The sequence below is a fragment of the Somniosus microcephalus genome, chromosome 7, assembly GCF_052327205.1.
Source record: "Somniosus microcephalus isolate GS21.2 chromosome 7, FLI_Smic_1.0, whole genome shotgun sequence".
In the NCBI taxonomy this organism is placed as follows: Eukaryota; Metazoa; Chordata; class Chondrichthyes; order Squaliformes; family Somniosidae; genus Somniosus; species Somniosus microcephalus.
The window spans coordinates 109,440,823-109,456,667 of record NC_140993.1 but is presented as its reverse complement, the minus strand read 5'-3'; the positions used below and the strand labels follow the sequence as shown (position 1 = coordinate 109,456,667).

General features: G+C 47.5%; 1 protein-coding gene across 2 annotated transcripts in view; it reads left to right on the top strand.

The window, feature by feature from the left end:
* Window positions 1-15,845, top strand: part of adcy8 (adenylate cyclase 8 (brain)) — a 162,145-nt gene that overhangs the window by 55,289 nt on the left and 91,011 nt on the right. Inside the window, exons 8-10 of one of the 2 annotated variants that reach the window (XM_085992827.1) lie at window positions 2,762-2,959; window positions 3,457-3,557; window positions 15,446-15,647. In XM_085992827.1, the coding sequence (XP_085848953.1) occupies window positions 2,762-2,959; window positions 3,457-3,557; window positions 15,446-15,647 (501 nt within the window). The remainder of the gene's footprint in view (window positions 1-2,761; window positions 2,960-3,456; window positions 3,558-15,445; window positions 15,648-15,845) is intronic. The other variant, XM_085992825.1, reaches the window with a different exon arrangement.

Genomic DNA, 15,845 nt, shown 5'->3' with positions numbered 1-15,845 from the left:
GAGCAATGCGAGTTTTTTAATAAAAGGAATGACTTCACTACTGGAGCTTTATTCCACTTTGGTAAGTTTTCTGTTGCTTTAATTATCTTTTTACATATGTGCTCCCAAATGCAGTGCTCGGGAATTAAACTATGCACTCAATACATCATACAGCAAGGTCTGCTATGTCACAGGCTAAATGGCTACAATGCATAGCTTCCTCCTTCCCTCTAATAAAATACCTCAATCCCAACTTCAGAAAGTCTTTTGCTTCAGTAGTGTCACATTTCCATTCCTACACTCTCTCTGTTCTTATAACTTCTGAATAAGATTGCGAGATCAGTGTAAATCAACACCAGATTTGAAACCATTTCTATGCTGTGGGCTTTTGTCCACTTGGGCCTCCATTTAGACTCATTTCAGTACTGCCCACAGCAGTCAGAGGGAACGGACTGTCTTTCACCTCCATCAGAACTGGAATCAAACACAAGGCCTAAAGATGAAATGATTATGTTCTGATCTGTCAACCTCTAGAGATGAGCACAACATTTGTATATACTGTAGATTATGGTAGTCCATCTTTCCCAGGAGCTGTAAAACATTTAAACAACAAACCAATTCTACAAACCTATGAAAAGGGATATTGCAGCTTCAACCTTTAGTGTATGTTTCATAAATAACGGTTTGAAGATATGATTGAGTTTGTAAAGTGCACGTTTGCTAAGCATTGTAACATGCTTAAAGGTCATTTGACAAGGTTTTCCACTTAGTAATCTAAACTGTTGGTGAGTGTGTGCCTGTTTTATCCTCTTAACCATGAATTAAGCAACATAAGAGGAAATTGTCAATACCTTTAGTTTTATTTACTTTCCATGTTGCTCCATTGAGGTCATGGCTGATGGTTGTGGATTACCAAAGCTTTAACTCCTTGCTGGTAAAAACATGGAATATTAACCATTTAGCCTTACTGATGCTAATAAATTAAAGCCACTGTTCTGCACCAATCAAAAAGTAGGGTTCATATCAACTGAAAAATTATGAGTAATTAATTAAAATATTTATATTTGATAGTAGCATATCATTACAAAGCATGGGCTTCTCCTTGAGGGAGAGGAGAAGTATGCTTAATATTGCCTGGGTCATTTTAAGGACGGTGGGCCAGGAAAGGAGGGGAAACTGACCATGAAGCATTAATTTCCCTTTTCTAATCTGGAAATATGAAGGTACTTTCTGGCTTTTTGCCATCTTTTTTGCAAATAATTATGGGAAAAGTAAAATAAATCAATTCAGAGAACACAATGACTTCAATGGAAAAGAAAATCAAAGGCAGTGTTAAACGGTCTGCCAATTCGCTATTGCCTGTTTTGTGCTTTCACCGAAAATGGGAAATGGGCCTCTGCGGGTGGAGAGTTGTGATGTTTGCACAACTTCCGCTCGCTGTATGCCTGTCAAATTCTCATGCATGGTAAAAGCAGGCGTAAGCATAAGAGTCTTAAAAAATAGAAAAATAAAATTTTAACACTCATTTATAAATTAAAAATACTCTTCAATAAGGTAAGTTTATTTTTAGCCCCATAAATACATATAATTTTTTTTCTTCAAAAAATTTAATTTTTGTTTAAAATATTTAATTAAATGGCATTTTAATTAATTTTAAATATGTAATAAAAAACATTATTTCATGTGTTGGTGTATTTTTTTAAGTGATCGCCATTCATACTTATTGGAGTTCTGTACATACCCTTCCCTTTTATTGGTTGGGCCGGCCCACGTGATCCCAGGGGCGCCTACGAACCACCTGCACCCCTGGGATACGGGGACCTCTGCCTGCGCGGACCCAGAGAGGCCCATGATCGCAAGCCTCCGTACTTTTCGGGCCACCAGGTACATTCATAGAATTTTTGCAGGTCGGAGGCACCCGCCCGTGGGAAGCCTCCGATCGCAAATGTTGGCCCACTATAATTTTTTTTTAAATGTATAAGGAATTTTTCTCCTTTTTATCTTATTTTTACTTATACAGAGATAGGACTATTTAACCCCTGCCCCCTTTAGTACTTGGTCTTTTAACCTTTAATCCTTTGAGTTATGATAGACTGTTTTCTGTTTCAAAATTACATTAATTGTTCCACCATTAAAGTTCAGCAAAAATGATTTCTGTAAATATTGGAAAATAAAATTAGAAAAATATATAGATTATTAAAATTAGTACACAGTATTAACAGCAAACACTTAAGTGCTTGTATAACATTGCTGTGTCCACCGTTTTATTAATCCATTAAATTAAATGGTTAATGTCTCCATTAACAGCAGGCAGAGGAACATCTCACTTCTCTTTCCCTCTAGGAGAAGCATTTGTCTGCTAATAATACCAAATATAATTTCTAGGCTCAAACTTCTTATCTTGGAGAGTCCTTGGAGAGGGAAGGAGAAAACCTAAAAAATTGCAGCATTTTCTAGTTTAAAGTTTGACATCGAAAGCTTACCGCAGCTCTGAAAAATTAAAATTTCATGATGGCAGCTTTGACTCATTTTATGGTGTTTATGTGGTTTGGTGGATAAATTACAGACATGCTGTGAAAGGTATTAATCCAAAATGTTGAGGATGCAGTACCTGTAGAACAGGGACCTGGGAGTAAAAGGAATAAAAAAAATATAGAAATTTTTCTTCTTGATTCAGTAACAGATAAATCCCCACCTTGTCACATGTCCTTTAACTATTCACTCTAATGCAATTGAACAGAGGTCTAGCGGGGTTTATTCTGTTTGCATGTGCTTTCCCTAGACTCTGGCTGCCCTAACAAGAAATTCAATAAATCTGCTTCCAAACCACCTTGCACAAGCTTTGCATGTCCAGTCTGGGCCTGAGGAAATTAACAAGCGAATAGAACATACCATCGACTTAAGGAGTGGGGATAAATTAAGAAGAGAGCATATCAAGCCTTTCTCACTGATGTTTAAAGACTCCAGCCTGGAGGAAAAGGTAGCTGGGCCACAAGTACACATTTTGGCAGCCTTAGCAAAAAGGACACTTTAAGTGGAAACAAAGATATCAAAGCTTTAAGGGAAAAAGGTGCAATCACAAAATTTGACATTTGAAAAGTAAACATTTCTATTATTGTATACCTTTCACACAAAAAAAGTTTTAAAGTGGTTAATTCAATGAATAGAGACATGATTAAACTGTGGAAGGAAAGATAATTAAAAAAGAAAGGTAATTTACTGTGTTAATCAAGACTGGTTATTTTAATAGTTCGTCCATTGGATTTAGTTATTTATCAGATCATTTTTTAAAACTCCCTGTAAAGTAACCCTGACAATACCATTAGAAATTTAGTATTGTTCTTTTTTTAATTGACACAGCCCATCCTTCTGGTAGGCATAATCTTGCTAATTTCCCAGAACCCCCATAGAGACAGATAAATCACTGTGGTATCTGCAACACATAGTCTGTTAATGTTTTGTGCTTCTTTCTTCCAGTATTCGCAGATGCGAGATGAAGTTTTCAAGTCAAATCTGGTGTGTGCTTTTATTGTTCTTATATTTATCACAGCAATACAAAGTTTACTTCCTACATCAAGGTAAATAGAAATGAATTCCCTTCCCTCTTGAATGATAAATTGTGTATTTTTTTGCAGCTTGGTGTGGTGTAACATGGAACTTTTTATTTTAGATTCCATAGCTTTTGGGGGACAGTGTTGTTATTTATTTGCCCCAGTGTTATTCAGAAGCCTAAAAGTGTCTTTGCAAATATATTGGCCCGTAATTTGCGGTCAGCGGTGAAGCAAAGACGTTCGCCGCTGGCCTTGAAGAAAGCTGCCCACAAACATCTCTGTGGCGAGAAGTTTGGCTTTTTCGATGTGCAATTGAGATCAGTGCAGTGTAGTGGGAATCCCATGGCGTGAACTGCTGTGACGGCAACAAGCTGTCTAAGCAGCCAATCACAATGCAGAATTCTCACAGACAGGGAACCAGGAAGTGAAGAAGCTCCTTTTATTCTGACTTTTTAAAAAATGTTATAGAGAGCAAAGCAAAGATTGAGGCTCTCACATGGGGGAAAGGTAAAACTGAAATAAATATGAACAAACTTTTAAAATATATTTTAAAAATGTAAGTTTCTTAAAATTTGTAATTTTTATTATAATAGAGAAATTTGACACTCCACAAAATTAAAATGAGTTTTTCGGGGCCATAACATTTGTTTAGCAGTCAATACTCTGTTAAAATCCCAATTACACCTAATCCAACAAGGTCGAACTTTGAATGGGGTATTTAACAGCGATATTACCGTGGAAAAGCCCGAGTTTTCGTCAGTTTCACTGATTACACTGATTGCCGGCTTTGGGCGGGGGTGGGGGTGGCCACAGTGCAGCCAGTGTCGGAGCAGTGAATTACTGACTGCAACTGCAGGATTTCCACGTTAGGATGTGCGTTCGCTAAATCCTGAAGTTGCGGTCAGTTTCAAAGGTGTAATAACAGCTAACATAAATTCTGGGCCATTTAATTTTTTTTCACGCCAAGACTGTTTTTATAAAGGGTCTAAAAACCAAATAAGCATATATAAAAATAGAAAAGAGAAGGGGGAAGAGATATAGAGATAAAAGGAAATGACAAAGTGAAAAGAAATAGAAATCCTGTTAGGTATGAAAAAATAATAGTGTAGTGTGGCATCACCATCATGCTGACTGGGATAGACAAAGGACAGATCAAACGACCCAAAACTGGGCATTCATGAGATGCTATGGGCCGTCATCCACCATGGACTTGTATACCACCACATTCTTTAATTTCCTGGCCTGGCACATCCCTCTCTTGCGTCCATTAGCCCCTAATCAGGAGACCAAGCCTGGTTCAAAGGGGAGTGTAGAAGTGTGTGCCAGGAGTAGCACCAGGTATACCTTAGAATGGGGCATCAATCTAGTGAAACCACAACAGAGCTACCTGCATGCTAAAGACCAAAAGCATTAGGCTATAGACAGAGCTAAACACCATCATTTTTGACAGGATGTGGTAAGGCTATAGAACCAACAGATCAGAGCAATGCTCTGTAGCTCCATCACATCCAGTCGAGAATGCCGGTGGACAACTAGTCAAATAACAGGAGGAGGAGTCTTTGCGAACATCCCCTTTCTCAACTATGGTGGAGCCCAGCATGGAAGTGTAAAAGACAAGGCTGAAGTATTTGCAAGTATGTTCAGTCAAAATTTGCCAAGTGAACGATCCGACTCAGCCTCCTCTTGAGGTCCACACAATCATAGGTGCCAGTGTCCTGTCAATTTGGTTCATTCCATGTGACATTAAGAAGCAGCTCAGTGCACTGGTCACAGTGAAGGCTATGACCCTGATGACATCCCAGTTGTGATGCTGAAAATCTGTGCACCAGAGTTAGCTAGTCCCCTAACCAAGCTGTTCCAGTTGAGCTATGACACTGGCAGCTACTCAGCTCTAGATCTCATCACAGCCTTAATCTGGATGTGAATACAAGAGCTGAATACCAGAAGAGAGATGAGAGAAGCTGCCCTCAACATCAAGGTAGCATTCATCCAAGCAAAGAACCACAGAACCCAAACAAAACTGAGGTCAAAGGGAAAATGCTTCAGTGGCTGAAGTCATACCATTCACAAAGGAAGATAATCAAGATTCTCCTAAGCTAATCATCATAGCTCCAGAAAATTACTGCAGGATTTCCTCAGGGAAGCATCCTCAACCCAACCCTAGGCAGCTGCTTCATCATCATAAGATCAGGAGTCGGGTTGATCGCTGGTGATTCCACAGTTTTCAGCTGCATTTGCAACTCCTCCAATAATCAAGCAGCCCATGGCAGCTTACAGTAGGCCTTGAGCAGCATTCAGGCTTAGGCTGATGTGGCAGGTAGTGTTCACGTCACAGTGCCCAGTAATAACCCACTCAAACAAGAGAAAGCCCAACCACCTCCCTCTGACCTTCAATTATACCACCACTGCCAAGTCACCATCGATCAACATGTTCACTGGTCAGAACCTCAATAGAGCAGCCATATCAACACCATGACTGCAATACCGGCTCATTTCCTCAAAGCCTCTCCACCATCTACAAGACTCTAGTCAGGAGTGTAATGGAATACTCAACACTTGCCTGGATGGTTGCAGCCACAACAGGACTCAAGAAGCTCAACGCCATCCAGGAAAGAGAAGTTCTTTTGATTGACACACCTGCTCCTGGACTCAGTATCCACCTCACCCCCACCATCAGCACACTGTGGCTGCATTATATATGATCTATAGGATGCACTGTAGCAACTTACCAAGCTTATTTCGACAGCAATTCCCTCTCCTGTGACCTCTACCACTGAGAAAGTCAAAAGCAGCATTGTTGTGGGAACACCATCACGTCCAAGTTAGCCTTCACATACTATCTTGACTTGGATATATATCACCATTCTTCCTCATCCCTGGGTCAATATATTGGAGTTCCCTATCGTGGGAGCACCATCATCGCAAGGACTGTGGTACTTCAAAAAGAAGGCCCATGACCATTGTCTCAGGGCAACCAAGGATGGACAATTAATTTGGCCTTCCCAACGTCACCCACATTCTGAGAACAAAAATTTTTTTAAAAAGAAAAAAAACTGTTCGGGGGAGAAATTCAGTTGTTAGCGCCATCCGTTAGCGCCTTAAGAGGGTGATAAGTGGGGCGCGATGCGGCTAGCGCCCGGGCGCAGCAAGACCTGCGCCTCTCACGAAATTGAGCAGACATTTAGCGGCGGTGCAAAACCGCAATGCCCGCTCAGCTGCGCGCAGATCCTGATGTCATTTCATGGTGCAACGCCCTTGGGGCGCCCCGAACCGGAACTTCAGTGGCGCCTCCCCCTCCTTTCCGCCTGGCGCACCCAGCGACTAGTTGACTGGAACGGTTCCCAGTCGCTGTGGGGCTGAGGGGGCGCTATTTAAAGGGGGCTCTTCCTGGCTTCTTTGTGGTAACCATTTTTGGACCACCCCTTCTGTGAGAGAGAGAGAGATTTGCAGAGAGACAAAGGGAGAGAGCTTTCTGCATTGAGTCAGCGTTCGCAGAGGTACTTCTGGCTTTGGCCCAGAACTTTGTAGTTGGTTTGCTTTTTCGCTGGCATAACCTTGAGTGGCCACATACTATGGGGGCTGCAATGGATGGAAACGTTGGGTTTCTCCATTGCATTGAGAGGGCTCAGAGATGCCGAGAGAGAGTGCCAATCATGGCCAGACGGAGGAGGGCCAACAGGCATCGTCACAGGAGGCCTTACCCTCCCAGGGTATTTCGCCAACAGTTCTCATACCTCAACATGTCTGAGGAGCAGTGTTTCTGGAGGCTGCGATTCAGCAGGGAGGTGGTCACTGAGCTCTGCCACCTGCTTCAGCCAGATCTGCAGCCTCAACTGAGGAGCAGGACGTCTCTGTCGGTGGCAGTGAAGGTGACAGTGGCTCTCAACTTCTATGCCACCGGCTCCTTCCAATCCATTACTGGGGACATTGCCAATGTCTCCCAATTCGCAGTGCATTGCTGCATCCGCCAAGTCATGAATGCCCTCTTTAAAAGGAGACGTCAGTACATTTCCTTCCCCATGACCCTGGACAAGCAGCAAGAGCGCGCAATGGGATTTGCAAGAATAGCGGGCTTCCCCATGGTTCAGGGCGCCATTGACTGCACGCATGTGGCTTTGCGGGCGCTGCAAGAGAATGCCGAGGATTACCACAACTGGAAGGGGTTCCATTCGTTGAACGTCCAGTTGGTGTGTGACCACAGACAGCTGATACTAGCTGTCAATGCCCGCTTTCCAGGCAGCAGCCACAATGCCTTCATCCTGCGCCAGACTTCTGTGGCAGACCTTTTCGAAGCCCCGGCTCACCCAGGAGGCTGGCTTCTTGGGGACAAGGGCTATCCTCTGTGCACCTGGCTGATGACCCCGCTCTGTGTGCCCAGCACCCCTGCTGAAGAACGATACAATGAGAGCCATCAAGCGACCAGGAACATAATTGAGCACACAATCGGCATGCTAAAGCAATGGTTCCGCTGTCTGGACCATTCCGGGGGAGCCCTTCAGTACTCACCTGAGCGAGTCTCCCATTTTGTTGTAGTGTGCTGCATGCTGCACAACCTGGCAATCCTCAGGACTCAGCCACTGCCACCAGACATTGGAGCACCAGCAGAGGAGGATGAGGAGGAGGAAGAGCACCAGGACGGGAGGGAGGCACAAAGTGCAAGGGCCGTCCGTCAGCAGCTTATTGCAAGTCGGTTCTAGGCCCCCTCTGAGGGAATGGCTTGTGCCATTGAAAGAACATGAATGGAACCGTTCTGCAACCCCTGAGCCGGTCAAGGCAACAAATAGTTCAAAGAGCAAACATGCACAATCTGAATAAAGACACTTCTTTATTTAACAAACTGTGTGCCCTTCCCGCATCACAAAGTAATAGAGAGAAACCCAAAAAAAAGCAGTCAGACACATAACTGGCTCTCACAACCTGGAGACAATGAACAAAAGAGTTAACAAAAAATGACCACGACCCTCGGCCTTCACTAAAAAAATTAACAGCATTTTGCCACACCTCCTACTTTTTGCCCTTCGAGGGTGATCTGCTTCACTTGCAAGATTGGCCCCTTCCCACCCTGCAGCTCCTCCGCAATGGGACCCCAGTGGCTGCAGCAAGGCTGGGGGAAGGCTGCTGAGTGTCAGAAACTGAGTCGGCAGATGCCCTTGAAGGATGGCCTGGACCAGCACTGGGCCTGGAGGGCCCGGCTGCTGACTGCTCCAACTCTGCATGGGCGGCAGCAGTCTGTCCTACAGGTAGTGGCAGCTGCAGTGGAGAAGTGACAGTGTTGGCAGCAGGAATGCTGCCATCCTGACAGAGGACAGCCACTCCCTGGTCGGACGACACACTGGCACTCCGACGGGGCAACACTGCAGCATGCGGTGCAATCTGCTGAAGCACAGACTGCTGGCCTGCTGCGGCGCGGCGAGGGCCCCGCTGATTCCTGCCCGATCCAGCGAGGGTGGCAGCAGTCAGTGCTCATGTGGCCTCAATCTGCGTCTGCATCAGACCAGCCACTGACTGCACTGCACCACTAAGCACTTGCGTGGAAGCCGTCTGTGCTGCCTGTGCTGCACCGAAGTCCTGCAGACTCCTTGCCTGTGCTGCACTGAAGTCCTGCAGACTCCTTGCCAGTGCTGTGCCGAAGTCCTGGACACTCCTTGTCAGTGACTCAATGGATTCGGGCATCCTTGCCACTGCAGCCATGAGCTCAGTGTGCCTCTGCTCTGCCTGGGCACCCATTTCAGCGAGGAGCCGCACCTCTTCTGCGCTCACTGTAGCAGGACTGGAGGCCAGACTCTCCCTCCGTGGAGAAGGCCGCCGAGCTTACCTACCCGCCCCCCCCCCGCGTTGCTGCAGCCCGCTGGGCCCCGGAGCTTCACCCTCCTCAGACTCTTCCCCCCTGCTCCCCTCCAGGGAAGACGTGTCCCCATTATGGCCATGGGCTGCCTCGGCTGAGGGTGGCACTGATGGTCCGGCTTCCTCTTCCTCCTCGCCTTCAGAATCACTCACAGTGGCAGCTTGAGGGCCCGCCTCCTCACCTGGCGAATCAGCATCTGAAAGCAGGGAGGTACAAGAGTTGCTTTAGCGTGAGGACAGGGCGGCAGCGAGGGAGGCATGAGTGCTGCAATGCACTGTATTGGTTCGATAGTGGCAAAGGATGCTGGTGTGAGGCACAAGTGGAAGGAGAGAGGTCGAAAAGGTGATGACCTTACCATTGCTCTCCAGAACGGGGTCAGCATCTCCAGTGGCGACTGGGCCAATCATCCGGCCTGCCATAATATGCTGGACTCATTGCTCCAGATCGCTGAGGTCTTGAAGGTGAGGCCAGCCTCCCCCGGTCCATTGCTGCTTCCTCCTGTTATGGGCCAGCTTGCTCTGCAAGAGAAAGGACGGGCTCTGAGTACAGTGTGAAGCCCTGATCTTGGCTGCACTGCCTCCCATGGAGGAATAGCCCTTACAGTGTGAAGCCCTGATCTTGGCTGCACTGCCTCCCATGGTGGAATAGCCCTTACAGTGTGTAACGTGTTGAATGTGCGTGTGAGCTGCCCATAGGTGTTGGATGAGGGCTGGACATTGGGGCTTTCAGGACCCTTTGGCCATAAAGTGAGGTGGACATGCAGGGATGAGGAGGATACTGAAAAGGGTACTCACCCTGATGACCCGAGTGAGGTTGTTGAACTTCTTCCTGCATTGCACAGGGGTCCTAGGCACCATGCTGCTGGAGGTCACTCTGTGAGCCACCTCCCTCCAAGCTTTGCGATAGTCGTTGGGCAGCGGCCTCCTGCCACTGTCCGGAAACAGGATAGATCGCCTGCGCTCCACTGCGCCAACCAGAACCTGCAGGGCCCCCTCACTGAACCGATGCGCTCACTCCCTGGCCCTCTCCATGGTCCTAGGCATTAGAATGTGGCAGCAGGTCTGTCCAGGCTGAGAATCAGGGCTCCGATGCGCAGGGTGTGGCTGCAATCCAAGATCGAACCTCCCCTTTAAGAGCTGACCGGCGCCAGCGTGTCTGCGTGCAATCGCTAACTGGCCGTGTTAGATCCGTGATTCAGTGGATAAATTATCACACGGATGCTGTACATTAACAAATAACAGGTCTTTACTGGAGGAGGATAATCTCTAGACTGGGGTACAGAGGCATGCGCACAGCTTATATACCGGTGTGGTCACTGCCGGTACTACAGTATACAGGAGCTGTAAAAAGTAGTTCTGACTTAAAGGCACATACACTACAGGCTGCACCTGCGCTGCACCCGCCCTCGGTGGTAGCGCCTCGCTTCTCCGGCTTAGCACCTTAAGACAGTCGTGCCGCGCCTGTTTTAGCGCTCCAAGCACCTCCCGGGGCGAAGCAGGTCAATTTAGCAGTAGGTGGCGATAATTTGCACCGGGCGCTAAATTTCGCGCCCGCTCGAGTATAACGCCCCAAACGTGGCAATACTGAATTTCTCCCCCTTAATGTTTTAGTGGCGATGCCACCAAACAGCAAGTTTTATCAAAGAGGTGGGATTTATGTAGGGTCTTAAAGGAGCAGCAGGAGATGCAGTGGAGGGGTTTAGGGGGGGAATTCCAGAGTGTGTGGCCTAGGAGGCTGAAGCCATGACCATCAATGATGGGGAGAAGGGAGGATGGGATGCACAAGAGGCCAGAGTCGGAGCCTGAGGAATGGAGAATTCTGAGGGAGGGGATTGTACAGTTGGAGGAAGTTACAGAGATAGGGAGGGGCAAGGCCCTGAAGGGATTCAAACATGATTATAGGAATTTTAAATTGGAGCTGTTGGAAGACCAGGAGCCAGTGTAGGTTAGCAAGGACAGGACTGATGGGTGTGCGGGACTTGGTGCGGGATAGGACTTGGGCAGTAGCATTTTGGATGAGCTGACAGATGGGAGGCCGGTCAAGAAAGCATTGGAATACTTGAGTTTGGAGGTGACAAAGGCCTGGAATGAGTTTCAGCAGCAGATGGGCTGAAGCAGAGGCAGGCGACATTATGTAGCTAGAAGTAGGTGCTCTTTGTGATGGAGAGGATATGGGGGTTGGAAACTCAGCTCAGGGTCGAATAGGGCGCCGAGGTTGTAAACAATCTGCTTCAACCTGAGATAGTGGCCAGGGAGGGGGATCAAATTAGTGACAGTTTGTAGCAGGAGGCAAAGACTAATGCCTTCCTAATGCAAATGACAGTAGTATTAAACAACCGGTTCATGGCCAAGGCAAGGCAAGGCCTGCCGTAGAAATGTAACATCAAAACAAAAAAGATCTGACTGATCTTTTCACTTCACATTGAACTGAGATTGTGACGTATTTGCATACTATATAAAAAGGATGATTCATAAACACTAAGAACAGGACAAAAAGCTGGCAAGACATTAGTAGCAATAAGGCAAGATTAAACCATCTGGATTCATTGGCACAAACTAAAAACTTGGGTCACTAGAGAAGCAGGAATATTAGCTGAGTATTAGCTTTCATGTGGGTACACTTGTTCCCTTCCAAATTACGTGCATACTACCAACTGGCAGCTTATCAATTACTAGCTGGAGTGCCCGGCGGTGCCGGAGGGTTTTTTTGAGGGCATGTTGTTATGAAAAAAGTAGAAATAATTTTTATATATATATAAATGAGTTTGTCTGTCTGCATGGGAAGGAGAGAGAGAGAGAGAGAGTGAAAGAGAGAGAGAGAGACTGGGGGGGGGGGGGGGGGAGAGAGGCCCGGGGATCGAGAGAGAGACTGGGGGGAGAAGAGAGAGACTGGGGGGGAGAGAGAGACTGGGGGGGGAGAGAGCGACTGGGGGGGAGAGAGCAACTGGGGGGAAGAGAGAAAGAGACTTGGGGGGAGAGAGAGAGAGACTGGGGGGAGAGAGAGAGAGAGACGGGGAGAGAGAGAGAGAGACTGGGGGAGAGAGAGAGAGACACTGGGGGGGAGAGAGAGAGAGACTGGGGGGGAGAGAGAGAGAGAGAGACGGGGTGAGAGAGAGAGAGAGACTGGGGAGAGAGAGAGAGAGAGACTGGGGGGAAGAGAGAGAGAGAGACACTGGGGGGAGAGAGAGAGAGAGACTGGGGGAGAGAGAGAGAGAGAGAGACTGGGGGGGAGAGAGAGAGAGACTGGGGGAAGAGAGAGAGACTGGTGGGGGAGTGAGAGAGAGAGAGACTGGGGGGGGAAGAGAGAGAGAGAGAGACTGGGGGGAGAGAGAGAGAGAGAGACTGGGGGGAGAAGAGAGAGACGGGGGGAAGAGAGAGAGAGAGAGACTGGGGGGAGAAGAGAGAGACGGGGGGGAAGAGAGAGAGAGAGACTGCTGGATTTAGTTCGGGATTAGCCTGGAGAGAGAGGGGGGGAAGGAGCGCCTCAGGCCTGGCCCGATGGACCCCTGCGAAGGAAGGAAGGAAGGAAGAAGGCGAGCTCTCCCTCCCTCTCCCACCCCCTCACTCTTTCCCTCCCTCACCCTCTCTCTCTCCCTCCCCCTCTCCCTGCCCCTCTCTCTCTCCCCTCTCTCTCTCCCTGCCCCTGTCTCTCCCCTCTCCCCCTCCCTCCCCTCTCTCTCTCCCTGCCCCTGTCTCTCCCCTCTCCCCCTCCCTCCCCGCTCTCTCTCCCTCCCTCTCTCTCCCTCTCCCTCTCCCCTTCTCCTCTCCCTGCCTCTCTCCCTCCCTCCCCCTCTCTCTCTCCCTCCCCCTGTCTCTCCCTGCTTTCCTCTCTGTCCCTCCCTCCCTTCTCCCTCCATCCCCTCTCCCTCCCTGGCACCTCAGGCCCGGACACTGAGCCGAGCCCCAGGACTGGGCTGAGGGGGGGAAAGGCCGAGTCCCCGGCCCGCGGCCACAAACGGAGCCGAGCCCCGGGACCGGGCCGAGGGGGGGAAAGGCCGAGTCCCCGGCCCGCGGCCGCAAACGGAGCCGAGCGCCGGGACCGGGCCGAGGGGGGGAAAGGCTGAGTCCCCGGCCCGTGGCCGCAAACAGAGCCGAGCCCCGGGACTGGGCCGAGGGGGGGAAAGGCCGAGTCCCCAGCCCGTGTGCGCAAACGGAGCCGAGCCCCGGGACCGGGCTGGGGGGGGGGAAATCCCGAGTCCCCGGCCGCAAACGGAGCCGAGCCCCGGGACCGGGCCTAGGGGGGGAAAGCCCGAGTCCCCGGCCGCAAACGGAGCCGAGGACCGGGCCGAGGGGGGGGAACGCCCGAGTCCCCGGCTGGGGCCTCCAGCTCCACAAGGTGGGGAGACCTTCCCTGGAAGACAACTGAGTTCCTTCATACTTGAAATGGATCACTTCATTTCTACCTGTTCCTAAATACTATTTAAAACTGAATTAATTTGTTCTTTTCCTTAGTTCCCTGTATTAAAGTTCAGGTTTTTAAGCACCCCATAGCTAAGAAGACAACTGCACTACATGATCTGGCATTAAGCCATATAGAACAGGAAGGTGGCAGCTGTTAAAAAGTGAATAAAAGTAAAAGCTGAGGTAAAGATGACCGAATTAACGGCAGTTTGAAAGATTAGGCCCCGCCCACACACGCCATGAAATGCTCCCCGTGATGCAGCGCGCTCCCCCCGTAGGATTGGTCAACCTTCACGTCACTCAATGCTAATGAGCGGATTTCCCCCGTATGATTGGCCAACCGCTAATGAGCGGAATTTTGAACGTTTTTTGTCTACTGGCCGAACAATTTTTGTCTGACCAAAAAGTAAATACACCTAGGACACCCTCCTAATCTTAATCTTTCTTTTGATATAACATATGTGTAGGTACGCTCTATAACTTTTGAGTGATGCCCGGACAGACAGACAGACAGACAGACACCACTATCCTTTTATATATATAGATAGATAGCTAGATAGATATATAGATAGATAGATACTGAAGCAGTGGAGGACAATAGCTTAAAAATAGTTCAAACATTTGGTGACAGAATTTGGTTCTGTACCACTGATAAAAGGATAAGAAGTTTAGCACATTCTAAGAGTCCTCACTAATAGTAACAGATCCACAAGTGGGGGTAAATTTTCGTCTTCACCACATGGGTGGTAATTTGTCCACCTCTTATAGAAACTACCCGATTTTCATTCCATTGATGAATTTAACTGCTCAAGTGGCCAGCTCACCTAATGCTCACCAGTGAAATAGCAACCTCCTTGTGTAGTCTGTTCAGTAGCCAGTTGAGTATAGTAATTTTGTTGGCATGGCCAAAAGGTGAAAATAGTGGGGCCAATTTTAACTTTGAGTGTACATCGGGCAGGCCGTCCAATTTTCAATTATGGTTAGACCTCATTTCAATATGCACGGCATGTTGCAAACACTGAACTAGTTCTCAGAGGTATCTCGTCAACCAGGGCAGGGGGATTCGTGACTCCTAAACAGAGCCGAGCCTGAAGTAATAACTTAAAGGGGCAAGGCAATTGCAGCAGGAGGGCATGGAGGGGGCAGCAGCAGGTGGGAAGATTTTTATGGTGCCAGGCGGAGTATTCATGCTCCTATTATACCCACAACAATCTTTGAAAGAATTTGCCTTTGCCATGGTCCACCCATTCGTACCATAAATGTGTTGCGGTCCTATGTATGTCATAGGACTCTGATTTTCAAGTTACAAGTACGCTCTTGCCTGAATCAGGCAGGCACCTAGGCCACCCATGTGAAGGCCCCAAACAAAATGACAGCCAGTTGATCAGGAATGGTAATGTCAACCCCCTGAATTTAGGAATGCTACCACCCTGTTCCTGCCCAGTGGCGGCGTGAAAATCGGCCCCGGTATTTTATTTCTATTTCTACCAGTGAAAAGCCGCTGTAGCGAAAATTCAGCCCGTCTTTTTTTATTGTCTGGCCACACCAGTACAGTTCGTAGTAAAACTTGTGATCCTAAGTTGGATGGTATTTCAAATGAAGCGTTATTTAGAGTGATACTTTGACTGTATACGGTGAAACAAAATGACCTTGCTATGTTTTCTCTTTAGAACAATGCCAATGGTGATCCAGTTTACCATTCTGATCATGTTGCATGCTGCACTGGTGTTAATTACTACTGCAGAGGATTATAAATGTCTGCCTTTAGTGCTTCGGAAATCATGCTGCTGGATCAACGAAACGCATTTTGCAAGGAATGTCATCATATTTGCCTCCATTATGATAAACTTTCTTGGTGCTATAATAAATATAGTACGTATTAAGTTGTTATTGTGCTATTTTTATTGAGATATGTCTAAATTAAGTAATTTTAATACAGGTTTAAATAGAAGACTGTTGGGCTCCGTGTCTTTTTAAATATTGAAGTCCTATTAAATGTACTGCAGTCTACTTTACAACCTTCAATGAAATTGAGGTCCAATGATTTCCCAGTCAGATATACTTTTAATA